Here is a 24,243-nt window from a genome sequence, read left to right as displayed (position 1 = left end):
ACCACCAGTGGGCACTACAGCTTTCACTCCCACTGGCTGGTAAAGACGCCCACCCTCACCCACAGGAGTCAGCGGAGACCACAGGGAAGCCTAGACTGTCACCCTGAAGCCCCATGGGGTCAGCGAAGACCATGTGGGGAGCGTGGCCTCTTATCCTCACCCAGTAGTAAGAGGGTGCCCATCCCCCTCCATGCTGGGAGGTATCTGAGGGGGTCAAGCAGGGAGTCCAGACTTTCACCCAACCCAGGAATAATGAGAATGTCCCAACCCTAGGGGCATCAAGGGGACCACAAGGGAGCTGGATTCCCATCCTTGCCTGGCAACAAGAAGGAGCCCCCACCCAGCCACCCACCCTCGCTCAGGTGTCACGAAGGCTGAGTGGGAGCCTGGACTTCCACCCCTCCTCCCTGTAGCGAGGTGCACACCCCACTTGACCTGCTGGAGCTGCGTCAGCCACGACAGGATGCTGAGATTACATCATACCCAAAATGCTTGCATCTCACTAAAAAGTCCCTTGGCACACTAAGCCACAGAGATCTCAACCTGAAAAACAATTAATAGACACCAACACTAAGACAACAGGAATGGTAGAATTCGCTGAGAAAGATCTTAAAGCAGCCACCATAAAAATGCTTCAGTGAACAATAAGAAACATGCTGGAAACAAATGAAAAAACACAGTCACAGCAAAGAAATGGGAGAAATAAAAAAAATTTAGAACTGAAAAATACAATAACCAAAATTTTAAAACTTAATGAATCATCTCAACAAAATAGAAGAGGCAGAGAAATGATCAATGAACTGGAGGTAGAACAATATAAATTATCCAACCTGAACAAAAGAAAAAATGGACTGAAAAAAAAATGAACGAAGTCTCATTCCTTGTGGGGTTTCATAACATGAACCTAACATTTGTGACACGGGGGTTCTAGAAAAAGAGGAGAAAAGGAGTGGGGTTCAAAGAGCACTTTAGGAAATAATGGCTGAAAACTTCCCAAATTTGGTGAGACGTACACTGCAGATTCATGAAGCTGAGCAAACCCAAAACAGAAAACCCAAACAAAATCACACCAACACATACCATATTCAAACTTCTATAAGCTAACGATAAAAATAAATTTAAAAATCTTGGTAGTGGCCAGAGAAAAATGACCCTTCATGGACAAGCAATTTGAATAACACTAATTTCTCATCAAAAATCCTGAAAGCTATGAGGAAGGGGCACCACATTTCTCACAGGCTAAAAAAAAGAACAGTCTACCCAACATCCTATATCCAGTGAAAACATCCTTCAAGAATAAAAGAGCAATCAAGACACTGTCAGATGAAGAAAAACTAAGAGAAGAAATTCATAACCAGCAGATCTATCTAAAATAATGGCCAAAAAAAACACAAAAAACAAGTTCTCTAAACAGAAAGGAAATTACTAAAGAAGGAAAGAATCTTGAAATAACAGGAAAGAGGAAATACCATAGTAGGCAACATTATGGGTAAATAAAACAGACTTTCCTTCTTGAGTTTTCTAAAATATGTTTGATGATTAATGCAAAAATTACAATATTTTCTTATGTAGCACTAAAGGTATGTAGAGAAAATATTTAAGATAATTGTACTGTAAGCGGGAGATGATAAAGTGACATAAAGGCAGGCAAAGTTTCTATACTTCACTCAAACTAGTAATGTAATACATAAAGCAACCAAAAAAGCTATACTAAGTACATTCAAAAACACAATAGATAAACCAAACAAAATTCTAAAGGATGTACAAGTAACCCACTGGAAGCTGAAAAAATGTAAACAGAAACTAAAAACAGAATAAATGAAAAATTAAAAACAAAATGGCAGACTTAAGCCCTAATATACAAATTATCACATTAAATATAAATGGTCTAAATACACCAACTGTAAGACAGAGATTAGCGAAGTAGATTTTAAAACATGACTCAACCACGTGCTGTCTACAAGAAGCTCACTTCAAATATACCAAGATAGGAAGGCTGAAAGTAAAACGATGGAAAAAGATGTATCATGCAAACATTAATCAAAGGAAAGCAGGGGTGGCTATATTAATGTCAGGTAAAGTAAACTTCCGAGCAAAAAAAAAAAAAAAGACGAGACAGAGAAGGACATAATATAATCCACTATTACACAATTGACAAGAAGGTCAGTCCACCAAGACAAATTTCAATCCCAAACGCGTATGCAACAAACAAAAGAGCTACCAATATGTGAAGCAAAAACATGACAGAACTGAAAGGAGAAATAGATCCACAATTATACTTAGGAGACTTCAATACCCCCTCTCAATAATAATAAAACTAGACAGAAAATCCACAAGAACTGAGAGGAAATCAATACCATCAGCCAACAGGATCCGATCAGCATTTACAGAACACTCCACCCAAAAGCAGAATATACATTCTTTCAAGTGTCCACAGTATATCAAAACGGATAATATTCTGGGTCATAAGACAAATCTTAACAAATTTATAAGGACTGAAATAATTATAGAATGTGTTTTCTGATCACAATGTAATCAAAAAAGAAATTAATAACAACAGGAAAATCTCAAAACACTTGGAAATTAAACAACAAAAGTTGAGATAATGATGCATCAAAAAACGCACTGAACTGAATGAAAATGAAAACATAGCCTATCAAGATTTGTGGGATGCAACTAAAGCAGTACTGAGTGGGGAAATTTATAGCATTAGATGCATAAATTAGAAAAGAGGAAAGTCTCAAATCAATAGCTCACCTCCAGAACCTAGAAAAAGAACAGCAAAATAAATCTAAAGTAAGCAGAAATAAGGAATTAATAAAGTTGCAGCCAGTGCACTAAGAAATAAAAGATATACAGATCAGAAAGGAAGAAATTTTTGCAGATGACATAATTATCTACATAGAAAATCTCAAGGAATTTAAAAAACAAAGACCAAAAAACAGAAAAGCCTCCTAGAACTAATAAGTAAGCTCAGCAAAATTGCAGTATACAAGATAAACACACAAATATCAACTATATTTCTATACACTAGCAATGAACACGTATACACTATTGGGTTCACTATTGTGAACCATCCCGCAATTCATATGTTGAAGTCCTAACCTGCAATGTCACTGCATTTGAAGATAGGGCCTTTCAAAAGGTAATTACAGTTAAATGAGGTCATAAGGATGGCGTCTTACTCCAACCTGACTGGGTGTCCTTATAAGAAGACAGACACTAGCCAGGCACGGTGGCTCACGCCTGTAATCCCAGCACTTTGGGAGGCCGAGGCGGGCAGATCACCTGAGGTCTGGAGTGTGAGACCAGCCTGGCCAACATGGAGAAACCCCAGTCTCCACTAAAAACACAAAGTTAGCCAGGCATGGTGGCACACGCCTGTAATCCCAGCTACTCGGGAGGCTGAGGAAGAATTGCTTGAACCCGGGAGGAGGAGGCTACGATCAGCCAAGATCACACCATTGCACGCTAGCCTGGGCAACAAGAGGGAAACTCCATCTCAAAAAAAAAAAAAAAACCAGATACCAGGGAGGACCACACACAGAAAAAAAGACCATATGAAGACAAAGGGAGAAAATGCCATCTGCAAGCCAAGAAGAGAGGCATCAGGAGAACCCAACCTGCCAACACCTTAATCTCAGACTTCCAGCCTCCAGAACTGTGAGAGAATATATTTCTGCTGTTTGTCAGCCAGTTTGTGGTATTTGGCTATGGCAGCCCAAACAGACTAATGCAGATAACAAATTTCAAGATACGGTTTGATTTACTTTAAAAAAAGCATAAACTAAAACATGCACAGTACTCATATGCTGAAAACTACAAAATGCTGAAAGAAATCAAAGATCTAAATAATTGGAAAGATATGCCATGTTCATGGATTGGAAAACAACACAGTCAACATGTCAGTTCTCCCAAAATTGATATACTGGCTTAATTGCAATTCCTAACAAAATCTGAGCAAGAATTTTTGTAGATATAGACAAGATTACTCTAAAATGTATATGGAAAGGCAAAGAAACTATAATAGTCAAAACAATTTTGAATAAAAAGAAGTTGGAGGAATCAGTCTATCCAATTTCAAAATTTGCTAGAAAGCTTCATAACCAAGATGGTGAGATATTGGTACAACGGGAAACACATAGTTCAATGGAACAGGATAAAGAGCCCAGAAGCAGGCTCACATAAATAGGCCCAACTTTTGACAAAGGTACAAAAGTAATTCAATGGGGAGAGCTAAGTCTTTTCAACAAACGATGCTGGAATAAATGGATACACAGGCCAAAAAAAGTGACCTCAACCTGAACTTCACATCTTATACAAAAATTAACTCAAAGCTGATCAGAGACTTAAATGTAAAAACACAAAACTTTAAAAAAGAAATTTAAGGAAAATCTTCTGAATTTAGGGCTAGGCAAAGAGTTTCCATAAAAGGAAAAACTGTTAAATCAGACCTCATGGGAGTTAAAAAATACTTGTTCTGTAAAAGACCATGTTAAGTAGATGAAACAACAAGCTACAGAGTTGAAAAAAACTGCAAACTGTATATATCCAACAAAGGACTAAAATCTGGAGTACACAAACAATGCTTAAAACTCAAGAGTATAAAAATGAACAATCCGGCCGGGCGCGGTGGCTCAAGCCTGTAATCCCAGCACTTTGGGAGGCCGAGACGGGCAGATCACGAGGTCAGGAGATCGAGACTATCCTGGATGACACGGTGAAACCCCGTCTCTACTAAAAAATACAAAAAAACTAGCTGGGCGAGGTGGCGGGCGCCTGTAGTCCCAGCTACTCGGGAGGCTGAGGCAGGAGAATGGCGTGAACCCGGGAGGCGGAGCTTGCAGTGAGCCAAGATCACGCCACTGCACTCCAGCCTGGGCGGCAAGAGCGAGACTCTGTCTCAAAAAAAAAAAAAAATGAACAATCCAATGAGAAAATGGGCAGAAGATGTGAAGATTTTGCAAATGGAAAATAAGGACATAAAAAGATGTTCAACATCATTATCCACCAGGGAAATGCAAATTAAAACAACGTTATCCCCCAGGGAAATGCAAATTAAAACCACAATCAAATATCACTACACCTATCACAATGGCCAAAATAAAAACAGGTAGCAACACGACATACTGAAGACACTGTGACTGATCTCTCAAAGTCTGGTGGTGATACAAAAAGGTACAATTGCTATGGAAAGTGGGTTGCTTCTTCATAAACAGGCAACTACCTGGTGACCCCCCATTTGCACTTCTGGGCGTGTGTCCCAGGGAAAGGAAAACCTATATTCACACAAAAACCTGTAAAAGAATGTCTGTAGCAGCTTTATTTGTAATACCCCACACTGGAAACAAGTCTTTCATAGTGAATAGTTAAATAAAGTGTGCTGTATCCACACCCTGAACACCACTCAGCAGCAAGAAGGAATCAGCTAGAGCCACAATAACCACTTGGATGAATGTTCAGAGAACAATGTTGAGTGAACAGCGCCAATCCCTAAACGATACCCAATGCATAACTGTGTTTATATAACACTCCTGAAATGACAAACTTATTCAAGTGGAGAAGAGGGTAGTGGTTGCCAGGGGTTAAAGAGGAGGTGAGGCTTGGGAGCAGGGTGGGCCGTGACTGTAAAGAGCGGCGTGAGGGATCCCTGTGGGGACAGAATGTTCCGGATCCCGACTGTCACCATGCTGGTTGTGATGTGCTGCAGAACTGTAAGATGTGACCACTGCGAAAACTGGGTATGGGGTACATGGATCTCCCTGTATTATTTATTAAACAGCATGTGAATATAAGATTACCCAAATATAAAGCTTAATTTAAAAAGCAGGCAAACCCAGGCAAGCTCCAGGCCTGTCTGCCCCACCGTGCTCCAACACGGCTCCCACCCGTCTCCAGACTCTACCCACAACCAAGTCTGAACTCCTCTAGCTGTTCTCCCCATGCTGGAGGAGCGAGAGTGGACACTCGGCACCCAGTAACAGGCAGGGGGGCAAGAGGAGCCGGCACCACCTCCTCTAGACCCAACAGGATGTCTAGCCATGAGCAAAATGCCCCACTAGTTACTTTTTAACCTGGAAATCAAACCAGCCCGAGAAAAGTCCGTGTGCTTTTTCTCCATGTGACAAGAGGCAGAACCTGCCTCCACCTCCCCGTAGCCATCTCCCCACGGCCTCCATGGCCACACCAGGACAAGGACCAGCTGAGAAGGGAAAGGGCTTCCTCGTGAGCAGCCCTCTCGGGAAGAACTGCACCACCCCCTGCACCAAGCCCTCATGGGCCCTTAGAAGTCCACTGTGAGGGGTCCCCTCCACAGGGCAGCTGCAGGGGAGCACACGCACAGGGTCCCTAAAGGGCCCTCAGGCATCTGCCCCTCCAGCTGCCAGGGGCTGAACAAGAGGCGGTCACAGAGGGATGTAGGTGGGCGGGGGCACAGTAGTCAGGGGCAGTCAGCACCCAGAGGCAGGTCAAAAGCCAGGCCCAGCCTGGCGGGGGCCACACCCAGACACACTGGCAGCCACCGCTGTCTGGGGGCAGAGGTAACTAGGGGCTCCAAGAATGGGGAGGACTTCCTACAGGGTGCTGGAGCCCCTCCAAGGCCAGCTGGACTACTGCCAGCGCCACCCCCCTGGGGCCATGCATTCAACAGAAGCCTTCTGGGCCCCCTTTCTGCAGACCTGAGACCAGCCCGGTCACCAGGAGGCTGTGTCCACCCAGGCCAGGCCTGGACGCATTCACCCCCAAGCCTCAGAGGGTCACCGCCCTGAGCATTCACCCCCGGGCCTCAGAGGGTCACCACCCTGAGCATTCACCCCCGGGCCTCAGAGGGTCACCACCCTGAGTGTTCACCCCCAAGCCTCAGAGGGTCACCACCCTGAGCGTTCACCCCCGGGCCTCAGAGGGTCACCGCCCTGAGTGTTCACCCCCGGGCCTCAGAGGGTCACCTGCCCTGAGTGTTCACCCCCACCCATCAGAGGGTCACCGCCCTGAGTGTTCACCCCCGGGCCTCAGAGGGTCACCTGCCCTGAGTGTTCACCCCCACCCATCAGAGGGTCACTGCCCTGAGTGTTCACCCCCGGGCCTCAGAGGGTCACCCACCCTGAGTGTTCACACCTGGGTCAGGGGCATTGCACCCGGAGGGCTCTGTGGAACAGGGCCACGTGGCCTGCCAGTGTGGACAGGCCCTAATGACACTCTTGGGCTGAAGGATGCATTTCGATGAGTGAGCAACAGCCACCCTCACCTAACAGGCATTCGCAAGCTGAAGGGGATGCCTGCTGTTGCCCAGGCCTCACCCTGAGCTCCAGAGTCACTGAGGCTGAACAGACGCGGCACCCCCAGAGGATCAGGGCCAGCCCTGACAGTCCTCCTGCCCAGTGAGACCTGGGCCGCAGGTGGACAAAGCCCTTGTCCCACCCGCCAAGCGCATCTGTCTAGCTGCAGGCTGGGGCGGGGCAGTCCTGAGGAGCCCGGGAGGACCTCTCACACCACGCCCACCATGGCTGTATCCAGCTCACTTGGAGACCCGGCCTTGGCTGGGACCTTCAGGAGTTAAATGTGTGTTTTCCAGCTCCTCTTAGAAGCAGCAAAGGCCCGCCAGAGGTGGGGAAGGGGAGGGCACCCGCAGAAGCCTGCATGCCAACACTGCTGAGTGGCTCTGCTCAGCTCTCCTTCCTGAAGAGAACAAAGCTCACGTGGCCTCTAGCCAGGGCTCAAGGACACCCAGTTCCAGCAGCCACAGGCCGAGAACAGAGACAAGGACAGGTCCGCCCTGGCGAGCAGAGACTCAGTCACTTCCACCAAGGCCCAGGGCCTGACGGAGGCTCCCACCCACAACAACTGAGCCCTGCTGGGGTCTCTCTCATTTCCTGCTCTCGCTGGCCTGGTGTGTCCCACCGGAAGCCCCAGGCCCGCACCCTGTGCCACCGGCCCACAGTGGATTCCACATCAGGAGGGCACCAGGAGGCCTTGGCAACGTCCCCACAAGTAGCTTCCCTCCCCGAGGATGCAGGCCTGAAATGGGCTCACCTGCTTGCGGACCGCGAGGCCCAGGCCCCGCGCGTCCGAAACAATGAAGGTGATGATGGTCTTGACAACGGTGGCAAAGAACGTGTTGACCCCGAAGACCAGGGCACAGAGCTCTTTAGACAGAGAAGATGCGATCTGAAAGCTGAACAGGAAGAGCGGGCAGATCAGGCGCTGCTGGGAGAACGAGAAGCAGCAACAGCGAAAAGCCTGCAGCCCGGCTCCCACCAGCCCATGACTCGCCGGGCAGCCATGAGGTCCCAGGGCACGCATAAGCCCCCCACCAGGCCCCCATCTCTCCCACACATGCCCGCCCCTCCCAGGCAGGAGCCAACACCCAGGCCACCCACCCTCGAGGGGCCATTCTGGTATGTGCTGCATGCCCCTGGCTCAGTACAGGGTGAGGGTCCCTTATCCAAAATGCCTGGGGCCAGAGGTTTTGGATTTTGGAATATTCACATATCCATAAGGAGATACCTTGAGGATGGAACCCAAGTCTAAACATGAAATTCATTTATGCTCATATACACGGTATACGTACAGTCAAAAGGTGATTTTATATAATACCTAACAGACATTTGCAAGCCAAAGGGGATGCTACTGCCCAGGGCCTCACCCTGAGTTCTGGAGTAATTTTGTGCATGAAGAAACTTTTGACCGTGTTCTGAGACTTGTCAAACAAGGTCAGGTGTGGGATTTTCCACTGCGTTGTCTTTTCAGAGCTCAAAAACTGTCAGATTTTGGAGTATTTCAAATTCTGGATTTTTTTTTGTTGTTGTTATTATTATTTTTTAGATGGAGTCTCACTCTGTTGCCCAGGCATGCAATGGCACAATCTCAGCTCACTGCAACCTCTGCCCCCTGGGTTCAAGCAATTCTCCCATCTCAGTCTTTCGAGTAGCTGGGATTACAGGCATGCGCCACAATGCCCAGCTAATTTTTGTATTTTTAGTAGAGACAGTTTCACCATGTTGGCCAGGCTGGTCTCGAGCTCCTGGCCTCAGGTGACCTGCCCACCTCGGCCTCCCAAAGTGCTGGGATCAAAGGCGTGAGCCACCGCACCTGGCTGAATTCTGGGTGTTTTGATTAGGGATGCTGAACCTGTACAATGGGTGTCACAAAACACAAACTCAACAAGATGCCTAGAAGGGCTCCCGTGAGCTCTGGGACGGACCAGGTCACAGGCATCTCAAAACGCTCGGAAAATCATCATCAAGAGAACCCCTGGGCACAGACAGAAAAGTCTGGAACGAAAGTCTTTCATGGTTAAATGTTCGATAAATTAGAGGAGCAGTGAAACCACAGTTGGTAAGGGAGCAGCAGCTGGACAGAGCAGGCCCTGGAAATGAGCAGCAGCCGGGTAGGGCGGGCCCTGAAGGTGAGTGGCAGCTGGGTGGGAGGTGGGTGGGCCTGGAGGCAGAGTAGGCCTTGAGGTGAATGGCAGCCGGTTAGGGTGGGCCCTGGAGGTGAGTGGCAGCCAGGCAGGGCGGGCCCTGGAGGTGAGTGGTAGCCGGTTAGGGTGGGCCCTGGAGGTGAGTGGCAGCCAGTTAGGGTGGGCCCTGGAGGTGAGTGGCAGCCAGGCAGGGCAGGCCCTGGAGGTGAATGGCAGCCAGTTACCGCGAGCCCTGGAAGTGGGCGGTGGCATGCACATGTCCAGGAATGAAGGCACCATATTCCTGACATGGAGAGGTGACATACAAGGCTTCTGGTGCTCTGCAGAGAAACTAGTCTTCAGATGCAGTTCCAATTAAAATCCGCAAAGTGCTTTAAAAAAAAAGAAAGAAAAAAAAAGAACTGGACAAAAAAATATCCTAAAGTTCACCTGAAGAAAAAATAAACAAAAATGCCAGAAACTCTTTAGAGAAGGGCAGAGGTGTCTGTGCTGCCAGGCACTGGAGATGGGGGGACAGCGGGGACAGTGCAGATAGGGGGGCGGGCAGGCGGGTGGCAGTGAGGACGAGAAGCACACAGAGGTCCCGGTGAGCAGGTCAGCAGGACAAAGGGCAGATGAACAGCAGGGAAAACCCAGCACAAACGAGCTTCTGGACGCTGCGCTGGGTAGGCCAGCCCCCAGGGTGCTTCCAAGGACACTGAGAAACACTGGGAGTTGAATTAAAGGCAAACGAGTGTGGGGCATGATGGGGGCACAGGTGATTGAAAATACATGACACAGATGAGCGCTCCCCAGATCAGGAGAGAGGAAAGTGAGTCCCAACACAGTCAGGAGACACACAGGGGCCACTCAGTCCACAGCAGGCCGGCCAGCCTCGCTCTTGTGAAGGAAAGGCTGGGAGCCCAGCTGGTCCATCAGGGGCTCAGGGAGGGTGGGAAGGCCACTCCACCATCCTGATGGGGAGAAAGCCCGCATGCCAGCCTGCAGGGTACCTGCAATATCGACAGAAACCTTTCAAAAGCACAGACTCTCCAACCTGGCCATTCCCCTTCCAGGAATCCACCTGAGGGCCATTATTAGAATTTGGAAAGAAAAATGTAGGTAGAAGGGCATTCATCTCAGTGTTCTTCTGTTGTAAGAAAAATGGAAATGGTGACTTTGCCCACAGACTGGGGATGGGTTGTAAGGCCCACCACTCATGACCTGGAGTGACCACCTACGTCTGTGTCTGACATCAACTCAACACAGACAAGCAGAAAATGCTGGGATTCCCCGTAGCAAATGGCGGTTTTCTGCTTTGCACACTGCTGCACCGTGTTGGATTTTCTGCGATGGGCATCAATGACTTTGTAACTAAAACCTTTCAGGCGTTGTCCCCCTGGATGCAGCAATGGCCCTGGCCCTTTCCACCGTGCTGGCAGGTCAGGGAGGGGGGCCTTCAGGAGCTGGGGGCAGCAAGAGCCCTGCGTGGGCCTCAGGGAGCATGGAGAGGGTGGCCACACAGGAGCAAAAGGGGCCCCAAGTATGGCAGGGGCAGGAGAGAAGGGTGGGCCGGGCTGCCCATGCCAGGAGACTGCTGCCTACGTGTGGGGAGGATGGGGAAGTACGGGGCTGGGCACATCCAGGTAGAATGCTGCAGGGATGAGGCTACCAATGCAGAGGGCACAATGCAAGAGTCGGCAGGGCGCTCTCAGCTCAACAGGCTCGTGGCCAGCGTAAGCCTCAGGGGGACGACCCACAGAGGGAGGGAGACAGACTTCGGAGGCCACCCTGGAGTGGAGGCCCAGGAAGGGGAGCTGGGGCCAAAGTCCTCCCACCTGGCAGGAAAGAGGGGGCAGGTCCAGGGAGGCAGGGGCGGGTGTGAGCACACAGGGTCAGTGTCTGAGTGTGTCAGTGTGTGTGGTCTGAGTATGTGGTAGGTGTGTCAATGTGTGGGTGTGTCCATGTGTGAGCGTATGGTGTGTGTCCGTGCATATGGTGTGTGTCCATCTGTGAGCATGTGGTGTGTGTCCGAGTGTGTGGTGTGTTCATGTGAGCATGCGTTTGTCCGTGTGTGGTGTCCATGTGTAGTCTATGTCCATGTGTGATATATCCATGTGTGAGTGTAGTGTTTGTCCATGTGTGCACGTGTGGTAAGTGTGTGGTGAGTGTCCAATGGTGAGTGTGTGGTATGTGTTCACGTGTGGTGGATGTGCATGTGTGAGCGTGTGTTCATGTGTGTGGTGTGTCCGTGTGTGTGGTGTGTTCACGTGTGTGGTGCGTGTCAATGTGAGTGTGGTATGTGTTCATGTGTGGTGGGTGTTCGTATATGTGTGGTGTATTCACGTGTGGTGTGTGTCCGTGTGTGTTCATGTGTGTGGTGCGTGTCCGTGTTGGTATGTTCGCGTGTGTGGTGCATGTCTGTGTGTGTGTGTTCATGTGTGTGGTGTGTTCACGTGTGTGGTGTGTCCGTATGTGTGTGGTGTGTTCATGTGTGTGGTGTGTGTCCATGTGAGAGTGTGGTGTGTCTGTATCGTGTGTCCATCTGTGAGCATGTGGTGTGTGTTCATGAGTGTGTGGTGTGTGTCCATGTGGGAGCGTGTGGTGTGTGTGTGTGGTGTGAGTGCCTGGTGTGAGTGTAAGCTGAGGATGAACTCACACAGGTGCATGCTCCCGCTCCTGCCTGGATGGGGCCTGGAGGATGGGGTTGGGAGCAGGGCAGCAAGCCCAGCAGGCTTCAGAGAGGAGCGCGGAGGGCCTGGGATAGCAGCTGGATGGCACAGGCAGGGATGCCCCAGGTCCCAGGGAGAGACAAGCGGGGACCCTGGTCAGCTCCAGGTGGCTGGCGGGGCCAGCACTGGCACAGTCGCTGGGGCGCGGCGGGAAGATGGGAGCACCTCGCGAAGCGCAGGGTGTGATCCTGGTGCCTGCCCACCCCCGGCTCCCCACCCTTCTGGAACTCACGTGGCGATGGGCACGAGGAACTGGTAGGAGCCGCGGAACAGCACGAAGGCCGCATAGCACAGCCAGATGCTACTCGTGCGCGCCAGAAGGAAGACCAGCCCGGCCTGCGTGGCCGTGACGCCTGCGATGAGCAGCTTGGACCAGCGCACCCAGCGGATCTTCACGAAGCCGGCGGCGAAGGACGTGATGGCACCTGAGACGGGAGGGATGGGGCGTTGCAGCGGCCCTGGGGGGCCACGGGGCAGGAGGAGGTGGCAGAAGCCTCTGAGGGAAGGTATCCACGGGGCAGGGGGAGGGGACGGGGAGCCTCTGGGAGAAGCATCCACCGGGCAGGGGGAGGTGGTGGGGAGCCTCTGAGGGAAGGTATCCACGGGGCAGGGGGTGGGGAGGGGGAGCATCCGGGGGAAGGATCCACGGGGCAGGAGGAGGTGGCAGGGAGCCTTTGGAGGAAGCATCCACGTGGCAGGGGGAGGGGGCGGGGAGCCTCTGGGGGAAGCATCCCATGGGACGGGGGGCGGCAAAGGGGAGCCTCCGGGGGAAGGATCCACGGGGCAGGGGGTGAACGGGGAGCCTCGGGGACCAGGGCGCGCGTACCCAGTAGCGTAGAGGCAGCATCGGCCGCGCCGTTGTAGACTCGTGCACTGTTGGTGGTGGGGTCCACCTCGTTCCACAGGATGTGCACGTAGTAGACCACCAGGTAGTAGCCGGCCGAGTTGAAGACCCACCACAGGGACCAAAGGCGGAGCTGCGGCCGCCGCAGGCTATCCCGCAGCTCCCGCAGCATCCGCGCCAGCACGGAGTCCCCACAGGCCGCCCGCAGCGCGCGCCCCAGCTTCCCGCCCGGGCCGGCGTTCATGCGCTCCAGCTCCGAAGCCGAGGCTTCGCACCGCTCGCGGTCGTCGCGGTTGAAGAAGAGGCTGCGTTTGGGGCGCTTCAGGAAGAGGGCGAGGACCACACTGAAGGTGAGGAAGGCCAGCGAGATGTAGTTGAGCGTGGAGAAGGAGACTCGGCCCACGGTGACCAGCAGCTGGCCCAGCACGGAGCTGGTGAACACACCCAGCAGCACGGCAGCGCGCGAGTAGCCGGCCACACGCTGGTAGCGCGCGGGCCGCACGAGAGAGAAGATGTAGGAGGAGTAGGCGATGCGCGCGGCCATGGTGACACTGTAGAAGAACTCCATGAGCTGCATGTGTGCCACCGAGCGGCCCAGCAGCAGCAGCAGCCACACCGACACAAAGCTGAGCCCCTGCAGCAGCAGCACCGGCGTGTAGCGCAGGTAGTCGGTGAGCAAGAACACGGGCACCAGCACGGCCAGGTAGGAGTACGACAGCACCGGCGTGATCTTGTTGGTGACCTGCGGACAGGCGGGCGGGCGCCCCACTAGGCATTAGCAATGCTGGGGCTGCCGTGGACACAGCCCGCCCGAGGTCATGGCTGCTGACGGCTTCCTGCCCCAACACTGCCTGGTGTGACCCCTCTCCCCAACATGCCCCTGTCCCATGTCCCATTGCATCGTCCTCTCTGAACAGGGACCTCTGGCTCCCGACCGTCCCAGGAGCCTGGGAGCGTTTGCCTGCAGAAAGCTGACAGTAGCCACAGAAGAAATCGTTATTAACAATCCTGTTCATCTAAGCTTCTCTAGTTTTATTTTTATTTTTTTCTGAGACAGAGTCTTGCTCTGTCGCCCAGGCTGGAGTGCAGTGGCACAATCTTAGCTCACTGCAACCTCCACCTCCCAGGTTCAAGCAATTCTCCTGCCTCAGCCTCCCGAGTTACAGCTGCGTACCACCATGTCCGGCTAATTTTTGTATTTTTAGTAGAGAAGGGATTTCACCATGTTGGACAGGGCTGGTCTCGAACTCCTGACCTCAGGTGATCCGCCCACCTTGGCCTCCCAAAGTGCTGGGATTACAGGCGCGAGCCACTACACCCAGCCAGCTTCTCTATTTTTAATAGCATAAAAACATGGTTTTATTTCATCTTAAACAATATGGAAAACAGAGCTGTAACCCGTAACACATTCACACTAACACAAGGTCCTTCCATCCTTCCTGGAGAGAGACAAAAACAGAAGGGACAGAAAGGAAGAGCAAGATCAGGAACAGCAGGTTCGTGGGAGGGACTGTGGGGAACCCAGCAGGGGAAGAAAGACAGGAAAGGGAAGAAGGGGAAAGAGAGGGCGTGGGGAAGGGCAGAGGGCCCTGGGCTGCGCACTCCCATCTCACACTAGTCCCCAGAGCAAGGTCTTTAAGGCCAGGCTCCAACCCAGGGGCAGGGAGGGGGACAAGCGCCCCTGCAGCCGCCCTGCACCCACCCAGGAGGGGGAGCACAGGCTGTCGGCCTGCCCACCCCCACCTCCTCCATCACATGTTATGTGGGAACCCAGCTCCACAGCCTTGGCCACTGAGCTGCCGGTGGACACTCCAGGCCTGGCTTCCGTGCCTGTGGGCTCAACACACATCCACCTTCCATGGGAACGTGGAGCTGGGCATGGGTCTGGGGGTGCTGCCTCCTACAGGACAAGGTCAGAGGGCACTGCCCCAGACTCTACTCCAGGCAGGCACCAAATGTCCCCAGCTGGCTTGGCAGGGGCCAGGGCTTCTGCAGGCACACTTGGGCTCACCTGGGCACAGTCCAGAGGAAGAGGCCCCACCCCCGTGAGGCCCAAGCCGCTTGCCTTGCCCCTCCCTGGGGATTGACGTGGGAGCCACCTTATGCTTGGAGCCTCCCCTGGGGCCCAGGTGCATTTTCAGCAGGTGGCCCTGCCCAGAGGCCCCACCAGACCCCACCTCAGATCTGCTGGAGGTTGGTACCAGGTGGGCCAGCAGGGCCCTGCTGGACTCTGGGCCTCCAGTAGGCCCCACCTGACTCAGGCCTGACCACCAGCAACCCCACAGCCCTACTCATGCTGCCCCAGGTGACCTCAGCCCCTGCCAGCCACACTTGAGAAGACCAAACCCTGGGTCAGCACAGGGGTGCGGTGCCGAGCCACGCCTCCTCCCCAGGGCCTCTCAGCCTCGTGTCTGGCACACCCAAGATGTGTGGCCCGATGTGCTCGGAGTCTGGCCACCGGCTACTGTGAACAGCTGGGGAACAGGACCCTGCAGCCAGGCCAGCATGCTGAGAAGCTTCCCAGGGCCTCAGGGGAAGGCTGCCCAGAGACCCCACCTCAGGGCACCCTGAGGTCGCACCCCGGAGCCTGCACCCTCATGGAGACCAAGCTGACCCGAAGGCTGTGGTCCCAGCAGCACCAGGCACCCAAGGTCCCTCCCGCACTTCATCCTGCTCAGGACATTCCTGGACACTCTGAGGGTTGGTCAGGCGCCAGGAGGCTGAGTGACCATGCCGGGTCACAGAGAGCCTCAGGGCCGGCCATCGGCTTCTGCACTGTGTTTACAGCAATGTCCTGGGGACATCAAACAGCCCCATTTGACGGCCTGCTTGACTGGGGGAGGCTCCTCCTCGGGGCCAGCCCAGGGAACCCCTGCAGATTCCGAAAGAAGCGGCTCAGAGGCAGGGGCCCTCCTAGGGCCTCAGGGACCCCTGACCCCCAGACACAGGAGGCCGCGCGGGGGCATGACCGCCCCAGCCCCTAGCCAGGGCACACGTCCTGCCCACAGCCCAGAGTCAAAATGGTAGACAGCCAGCAAAGAGGCTCTCCCCAGAGCCCACGGCTCTCTGGAAAAGGGCACTGGGGGTCCTAGAAGCCTCACCCACCTCACTCTCCTCTTCCACCAGGAACCGGCTCTGCAGGCCGGGGCCTCATCCGGCACCTCCTGGTCTTAGTTGAGGGACCGAGTGCAGAGCTCCCCCTTGGCAGACCACGGGGTCAAGGTGGAGCCTGAACACTCCCCAACACCCACCCAGGGCCCTCTTGCTCCTCTCCCTGCACCTCCTCGATGGCCCCTACTCCCCCTTCCTCAGCCTTGGCAGGCAGACAGCAGGGAGGCTCTGCCCAGAGCTCTGACCTGCGACCCACTTACAAGGCTGCTGGGGGAGGGGCCCCCACAATGGTCCCAGCAGGGAGGTGGCATCTGTCAGGCGGCCACGGCTCTGACACGAGGACAGCCTCCCGCTGCCTGAGCCTGGCGTCGGCCCTGTTCTCCACAGGTCATGGTTGGGGTCCAGGCTGCATGGGCAGAGTGCAGGGAGCTGCGCCCAAATCTACACCTGGACAGCCTCAGGAAGGCTTCTCTGAACAGGGAGGTGGGAAGGTGGGCAAGGCCTGAAGGCAGGCAGGACGTGAGGGCAGGGCCGGGCGTGGGGCAGCAGGACTGGATGCCAGAGAAGGGCACCCAACAGGGACCAGCTGGGGACGGGGCATGGGCCGCAGGTCAGGAAGGATGGCTATGCACAGGGTCCTGGGCCGGGGGTTTCCCTGGAGGAGGGTGGGGGCTGCAGCTCCCACCACACAGCACGTTCCAGTGGGGTTCCAGGCAACCGCAACCCACCCAGGAGCACCTCACGGACTCGGCCGCGGAAAGCGCTCTCAGCTGCCACTCAAAGCAGAAACCCCAGAGGGAAATTTGGCCAAATTCAAAACAACTCCAGAGAAACACCATATGTAACACACAGCCAGTCCGATCCCAAGGGCACGGGGTCCCCAGGAAGCAGAAGAGGGAACCAGGTCCAAGGAGGACAGCAACCGCAGGGATGCCAGGAAACACCAGCCCACGGAGGGAGAAATGGAGGCAGAGCAAATGTGAGCAAAGGAAACCACGCTCCTCACCGCAGCCAGATGGCTGGCGCTCAGCAGCCCACCCGAGCTGGTGAGGGGAACACAGGCAGCCCGTGGCAGGCTGCGGAGGAAGCGGCATTCGCCCCAGGAGTGAGCTGGAAATGCCAGCCCGGGCCAGCTGGGTCAAGGCCCACCGCCTGAGGCTGCTGGCTCGTGCTCTACCCGAAGCCATCAACAAGCAGTGGGAGAAGCCGGAATCCCCTAATCGCCTCCAGCAAAGCACCAGATAAGCACCTTGTAGTTCAACCCGGTAGGCGCAGCTTAAGAACACCCTTGAACCCATGTGGAACATCTCTTAAGTCAGACTGGGCAGGAGAGCAACTTGCGAAAGCTGGGTCACAAGACACCGCTTACGCGAACTTCCTAGACACAAGCCCGGCAACAACAGGGGCTGGCAAGACCTGGCAGGCTGGGCCTCCCTTGCCCCCAAAGCTGCTCCCCGTCCACCTACCGGTGGCCGCCCCCGCACCTCGGCGCCCACGTGCCTGCTCCCGTGTGAAGTTCTTGTTGGACCCCAGGAGGTAGGGAGTGATAAAGCTCTTCTCCGGCCTCTCCTGCAGCCAGAGGGGCTGAGATCAGGGGGCCCCGCCAAGTGGCAGGTGCGCAGAGCGCCTGCACCCATCGTCCCTCTGATGACATCCAAGGCCTGGTGGAATGGCTTAATTTCTGGAATCTACTTTGTAATCCGTTAATGTGCGACATGAGAGGGCAGGCAGATGGGATTTAAACATCTTCGCTCTAGAGACTTTTCTTATTGTGTTATTTTAAGGGAAACGCCACACATAATGCTCATCCCTATAAATAACCTTGGCGGTTGACAGTGGCCCTCCACTAAGAGCAGAGATGCCATCTGGTCAGTGGGTGGCAGGGAGAGGGGCAGAATGGCCAGGAGCAGAAGGCACTTCATGAGGGGTCAAGGAGATGGCTCTGCCGCTCCAGCCCCAGCCCCGCCACCGACAGCCAGAGCCAGGGCAAGACCCTGTCCTCACGTGGAAAGTGACCCTGCCCTGGCGGCTAGCAGTGCTGGCCGTGGGACTAGACAGTCACACACGCACGGTGCTCTGAGCTGGGCACGCGGAAAGGGCAGCACTCCACTTTTCCACGAGCACACCCCTCGGCTGCACATCAGTTTCACAATTCTAGGGTCTGCGAGGGGTGGGGGCCAGCTTCCGGCCAGGAGACGCAGGGAACAAGAGGCACGCCTAGCGATGGCAATGTGGGTGCAAGGGCCAGGTGGCTGTGCTGCAGAGGACAGGGACAGCGGCTGGGATGGGCAGGTGAGCAGGCCCCGGGCCCTGAGACGGGGTGTCGGGGTGATCAGCTGGGCTGGCAGCCTGTGAGACCTTCCAGGCTCCTTCTGTGCGGATATGCCATATGGACAAGGACCCCACAGCCCCAGGAGGAAACTGCTTCAGATACCGCCACTCCTGGCTCCACCGTTCACGTGGCCTGAGAAACCCGTGACTGGGCGTAAGTCTATTAGAACAGTTTCAATAAGACCCTTTGTCCTCATGGCTGAGTAAAATGAGAAAATTCCTTCAATAATCTCTTTAGGTAAATAGCCACTAAGTCTCTGTTGGAGGCAGGTGCCCAGCAGGGTTGGACGTGGGCTTCCTCACCAGGAGGGCCGATGAGCCCAGCCTGGCAGGTGGGGTGGGGCAGGCTACCTCTCGGGAGGAACAATATCACTTTTTATCTAGCCTGGTTACTAAGCCGCAGCCAGGCCCCTCCATCTGATGGTGCCCGCTGCAGGGGGTGTGAGACCCCAGCCGGGTTCCCTCCGGGACCATGATCAGCTGATGTGGCCACTCACCCTCTCCAGCCTCAGGTGCTCACACCTCCAACAGGAAAAGCGCCCTGGCCCCCAAAGCTGCTCCCCACCCACCCACGGCAGCCGCCCCCACGCCCCGGTGCCCACGTGCCTCCTGCGGCGTGAAGTTCTTGTCCGGCCCCAGGAGGTAGGGCGTGATGAAGCTCTCCCCTGGCCGTATCTGCGCCATGAAGCCGTAGAAGCAAAGGTAGCACACAAGGCGCCGCCAGGACCGGAGCTCAGGGTCAGGCCCAGGTTCCACGGGCACCTGCTTCTCCACCGCTGGGCTGGAGGGCACCATGCTGCTCAGGTCACATGCAGCTCCAGAGGGGACGACAGTGGCACTCTGCCTGGAAGGAGGGGTGGAGTCAGGGCAGCTCGGAAGATGGTCTGCAGGCCTCCCCACCCCGCAGAATGAGGCCCAGTGCCGGCTTCCTCCTCGCCACTCAGAACCAACCACCTTGGAGATGAACGCAGACCCCGAACCCATCCTCACCCTGCAGCACCAAACTGGGAGCCACCCACACCTGAGTCGCTCCGGAGTCCCCCCAGGCCAGGCTGTCACCACCTCCAGGGTCTCTGAGGCTAAGGGAAGTCTCCAGTCACGTGGAGTGATTTAAATGCCAATCAAAACCAAATTAATTAACTAATTGACTTACTACATTAACTAAACTAACAAAATTTAGGTTTGGGGCCATACCAGACTCATGTCACTGCTAGGCAGCACGTGTGGCTATGGCGGCCGGGTGGGCACACCTCACCCCACAGGCCTAAGGGCAGCCCACATGCCTGCTGCTGCTCTAGCGGCACCCAGGTGGCCCGGGGAGGGCACAGGCAGAACAGACGCTGCTGGAGGCCAGGGACACACCTGGTCACACCACGGGTGGCCGACAGTGGGTGGCTGCAGGTACCAGCCTCAGGTCCCCATCAGCCTGGGGTCGGATCCTGCACACGAGCGTGGGAAACACACCGGCCCCCGTGCCCTGGCAGGAGGGCATGCAGGCCAAGTCCACAGTGAGGGAAGGGCAGAGGAAAAAGCAGGGGTCCTCGAGGGGATTGAGGGCAGCCAGGGGTGAAACATGCATGGGAGGGAGGATGGGATGGAGCTGAGGCCCAGCCCCTGAGCCCAGGGACCCCAGCATCCCCGGAGGCAGGTTATCCTAGACAGAAGCAGCTGGCAGGAGCCATGGGTGGACCTGACACGTTCCAAATGGAGCACCCCAGACCACGGGCCTTCATCTACGAGGCAACATGCATCCAACCTTGGGGACCGTCCCACCAGCACCCCCGCCCCACATGGCCAGGGCACGTGGCAGAGCAGCAGCAGTACGCAGCCCCCTCGAGGGCTTGTCTCTTTCAGTCCTGACTCTGCCCAGGACAAAGGCTCCTCTGGTGCGGGCAAGAGCTCATCTCGCCACCACAAATCGTGCCTTCTAGCTGCGGGGTAACAGCCTGTCCACTTATCAGAATCATGTCTCCAGGTGCCACGTAGTGGCAGTGTAAAGTTCTCTTTCAAGTAAGTCAAAAGTGAGCCGCCATAAACAAGTGTGTCAGGGCACCCCCCAAGCCAACCCAGTGAGGCCAGGACCCAGCCCTGGTCCCCCACGGGTGCACCTCAGGTCTGTATCAGCTGACCTCTGCTCCCGGAGGCCAGGCCTGGCAGAGTGCTCATGGAAAGGCCGCCTGCTGCTCAGGTGAGGTGGGGACACAGCACATGCAGAGGGCAGCTGGGCAGCCGCATGGGGCGGGGTCGCCGTCCTGTCTGCAGTGGGCTAACAGTCGGACAGTTGTGCCTCGCCACAGGGCCTGCTTGGGAGGGTGGCGGGGGGTTCTGCAGAGGGTCTGGATTTGGGGAGAGTCTCCTCCAACCCTCCAGCACGGGCTCAGAGCATCCCTCGATGTGGGGCCGGCTTTGGGGGTCCAGGGACTCTGAGGAAAAGTTGCCCCAAGCTCTCAGCACTCAGTCTCCGAGTATCAGAGACCACTCAGGCTGGAAGTGGTCCCTGAACTGCCCCCAACCTGACACACAGGCTTAGGAAAAAGGTGGCTTGCAGGGACCAGAGAGGGAGACCCTCCCCAGGCCACGCAGGCAAAGCCATCAGCAACATCCCGGGTCCTGTCTTCACACCTCTACACACTCACATCTGTGACAAAGGAACACAGACAGGTGACAGCAGGGAAGCCCTTAAGAGGCAGAGGCTAGTGGGCTTGCCGTGGGGGCCGCAGGGAAGCGGGGGAAGGGTTAGGGAAACCTCAAGATTTCCAGAGCTCCACGGCAGGGCACGGCTGGGAAGATGATGGGACCAGCACCCCCATCGAAGGCAGCCGGGACTCCAGAAGTTCTCAAAGGGCCAGAATGAAAACAGCCAGCCAGGCAGGAGGAAGCGCAGGCAGGGGCCACTGCAAGGCTGAGGCAGATCTGACAGTCACCTGCCTCGGCCTCGCCTTCCACGCCTCCCCAGGGCCTGTGACAACAGCTGGGAAGATCAGTGCACAAAGGCTGGGCTCCATTACCAGGGACCCTGATGCCCAGAGAGGCCACGGGTAGAGCTGGACATACCTCGGACCACACCCACCCCTCCTCACTGGGAGACCCATTCGGCGCTGGGACTCCCCATCAAGCTCACTTTCCCACCCGTCAGCAGGTTTAGACAGCTGCACCGATCCCCAGACACCCAGAGCAACCAGATCACCACAGACAACGGGGAGCCGTCAGGATCTGAACTAAGCCCAGGGTCTGGGCCCACAGTCCACGGCCCCAGGAGTCAGATCCCCACCCACAGGACCCCCAGGAGCCCCAGGTACTTCGGCCCCCTGTTCGGAGAAGCGACCAGAACATTCCTTTCTTGGAGAGACAGCCAGAGTCTCAGCCAGCAAAGCGGGTGCTGCTGGTCTTAACAGTCAGCCTCTGCCGCCAGCATGCTTAACTTACGTGCAATGAACGTAGCCCACTGGCAGATGCTTGGCCAGCACGGCCAAGACCACCTCCAAGAGGAAAGATAGGGAACTTGGTCACCATCACAGAAATACAGCCTCAAGCCAGGGGAAGCCAGACTCCAGCCCAGTCCCATACAGCTTGAGCCCTGTTCCCGGCATCTGAAGGAAGTCCCCAGCCAGACAGGAGGGCCACGGGGAAGCAGTGAGAATCCCTGCTTCAGGAGAAGGTTGTAACAGCCCCCCGAAATTCCCAGCCCCACTGTCCCCAGTGACCACCCCTGCCCAGGCTCTGTCCTTCCAAGCACCTGAGAAGGCTGGAGACCCGCAATCAAAACAAAAGCAAACGCCACCTATCATTCCGTGTTTAAACGAGCTCCTACTCTGGAAGGCTAACCAAGAATGTTCGTCACGTTTTTAGAACGCCTGCTAGTTTAAAAAGAAAAAGGAGAAAGCATTGCGCACCCTCCCACCCCCGTTCAGATGACCAAGTTCAGGGTTCCTAAGGGCGTAATTAGACCCTCCGGCTATCACTGCTGCAGGCCCAAACACCCGAGAAGCACTGTTTCTCATCTGTGTCCAGCACAGAAAACTGTACTATCTGGTATTGTAAAAATCCACCAAAGCCCCTTCGGAAAGAAAGCAATTAGCAATTGCAACAAGCAGTGCACAGGTGGCACCCAGGCAAAGGCGGCCAGTGAGATGCAGCCTGTCTCCCAGGCCTGGACAGGGCAGGCAGGTGCACTGGGCCAGAGCAGCCTCGGCTCTGCTGATTGAATCAGGGCTGTACGGGGATCCTCGGGTCTCCGTGGGGGGAGGCCACCTCTTTACAGGGGGGCCAACAGGCACCTCCAAGGACTCTCCCACCTTCCCTCTGGATGCATTCTGTATTTTGGGGCCACCTTAGTTAGCCTGTGTCCTGAGGCCAGGCAGGCCAGACTCCCCAGGACAGGAGTTTCTGATGGACAGGACCCTGGTGTAGGGGTGTTGTTAGGACCCACTCGGGAAAGGCTGCAGCGGCTGTCCAGGCTCTCTCTGAGACGCCTCAGGTTTGCTCTGCTGGATCCGCACTCACAGCTGCTCCAAGGGGAAGTTGCACCTACAAAGCTTCTGGCACAGGAGAGAATGGCCTGGAGAGGTGCCAGGGGCCCGCCCCACGCGTGGCTGGCAGGATTCACCCGCCGGCTGGCCCGTCCCGAAGCAGCACGTGCCTGGACGCGAACTCCGGATCCACGCGTTCCTCCAGACCCGGAGGTGGGACTTGGCGCCCCAGGATGACGCGGAGGGCAGGCTGGGGGGCGGGCCTCACCAACGCATTGGCAGGCTGGGGCGGAAAGTTAGCGGCGGGAAACCCGCTGCACTGCAACGGTTCTGCCAGGCGCCCGGCTCTCAGCCCACCGCGCCCGGGCCACCGCGACCCCCGCTGAGACCCCGGCCCACGCCCCGCACCCTCCCCAGGGCCCCCCAGGCCGCAGACCGCAGACCCCGGCCCGAGCCCCCGCACCCTCCCCAGAGCCCCGCGGACCCCAGCGCCAGCCCCCGACACTCACTTCACAGGGCCCTGCAAACCTTGGCCCGCGCCCTGCACTCACCCCAGGGCCCCGAGACACCCCGCAGCCCCCGACACGCGGTCCCGTGGCCCCGTTCGCCACCAGTACCTGCGGCTCGGCGGGGCTGCTGCCTGGGGCTCCCGGGACCCGGCCCCGCGCACGCGGACTCCGGGACTACAGCGCCCACAAGGCGGCGCGGCGGGCGCGCGGCTGCGGGGAGGGCGGGTCCGTCCCACTGAACGCGCCTTGAGGGCGGGGCCTCGCGCGTGGCGGGGCGCAGCCGCCCGAGCGTCCCCACGGGCATCCTCCCACCTACGGCAGCGCCCGCCCACTGCCCTCTCCCAGCCCCGGCGCCGGCCTCGCCCCGCCCGGGTCACGAGGCCCCTCGTGCTGCGGCCCTGCCCCTGGGGCCGCCACCTGACCCAGACCGCCCCTCGGGCCCGCACCCCCGCCGGCGTCAGCATCCTGGGGCGCCGTGCGCGGAAGTGTGGGTCCCTCGGGCGGGCACCCTGCCATCCCTCCCCCCGCGTTCTTTCCACCCCCAGTCCCCCTCCCGACCCCCACCTCCTCGACGAGGCCTTGTGCGTTCCTTTTTGCATCGTTAAACACCTGCCTTCCCGGCCAGTCGCAAGCCAGATCCGGGAGCGCGGCGGGCCCACGCGCCCTCAGGGGTGGCCCTGAGCTGCCTTCGTGGGGCTCCAACAGGGACACGCACCGCATGCTGTTGGGGACGGCACGGCCCCGAATCCGGCGCCCCCAGGACCCCCGCCGCCCGCCCTCCTGCCTGACGGTGACCTCTACTGGCCTTGTACCAAGGAGCAAGCCGGATCCAGGACGCGGCCCGGGGCCA

General features: G+C 56.1%; 1 protein-coding gene across 3 annotated transcripts in view; it reads right to left on the bottom strand.

Annotated features, from left to right (window-relative positions):
* The window catches only part of SLC19A1 (solute carrier family 19 member 1), a 28,702-nt gene extending 5,097 nt beyond the window's left edge, over positions 1-23,605 (bottom strand). For 2 of the 3 annotated variants that reach the window (XM_025378857.1, XM_025378856.1), the window contains exons 1-5: positions 23,502-23,599; positions 19,022-19,259; positions 12,956-13,715; positions 12,362-12,554; positions 8,029-8,170 (exon numbers count right to left, since the gene is read on the bottom strand). In XM_025378857.1, coding sequence (XP_025234642.1) covers positions 8,029-8,170; positions 12,362-12,554; positions 12,956-13,715; positions 19,022-19,210 — 1,284 coding nt within the window. In that variant the 5' untranslated portion in view covers positions 19,211-19,259; positions 23,502-23,599. Of the gene's footprint in view, positions 1-8,028; positions 8,171-12,361; positions 12,555-12,955; positions 13,716-19,017; positions 19,260-23,501 lie in introns of all 3 variants that reach the window. The other variant, XM_025378858.1, reaches the window with a different exon arrangement.
* Between the last annotated feature and the right edge of the window lie 638 nt (positions 23,606-24,243).

Source organism: Theropithecus gelada, chromosome 3, assembly GCF_003255815.1.
Source record: "Theropithecus gelada isolate Dixy chromosome 3, Tgel_1.0, whole genome shotgun sequence".
In the NCBI taxonomy this organism is placed as follows: Eukaryota; Metazoa; Chordata; class Mammalia; order Primates; family Cercopithecidae; genus Theropithecus; species Theropithecus gelada.
The sequence above is the reverse complement of the archived record's forward strand: the minus strand, read 5'-3'. Positions and strand labels throughout refer to the sequence as shown.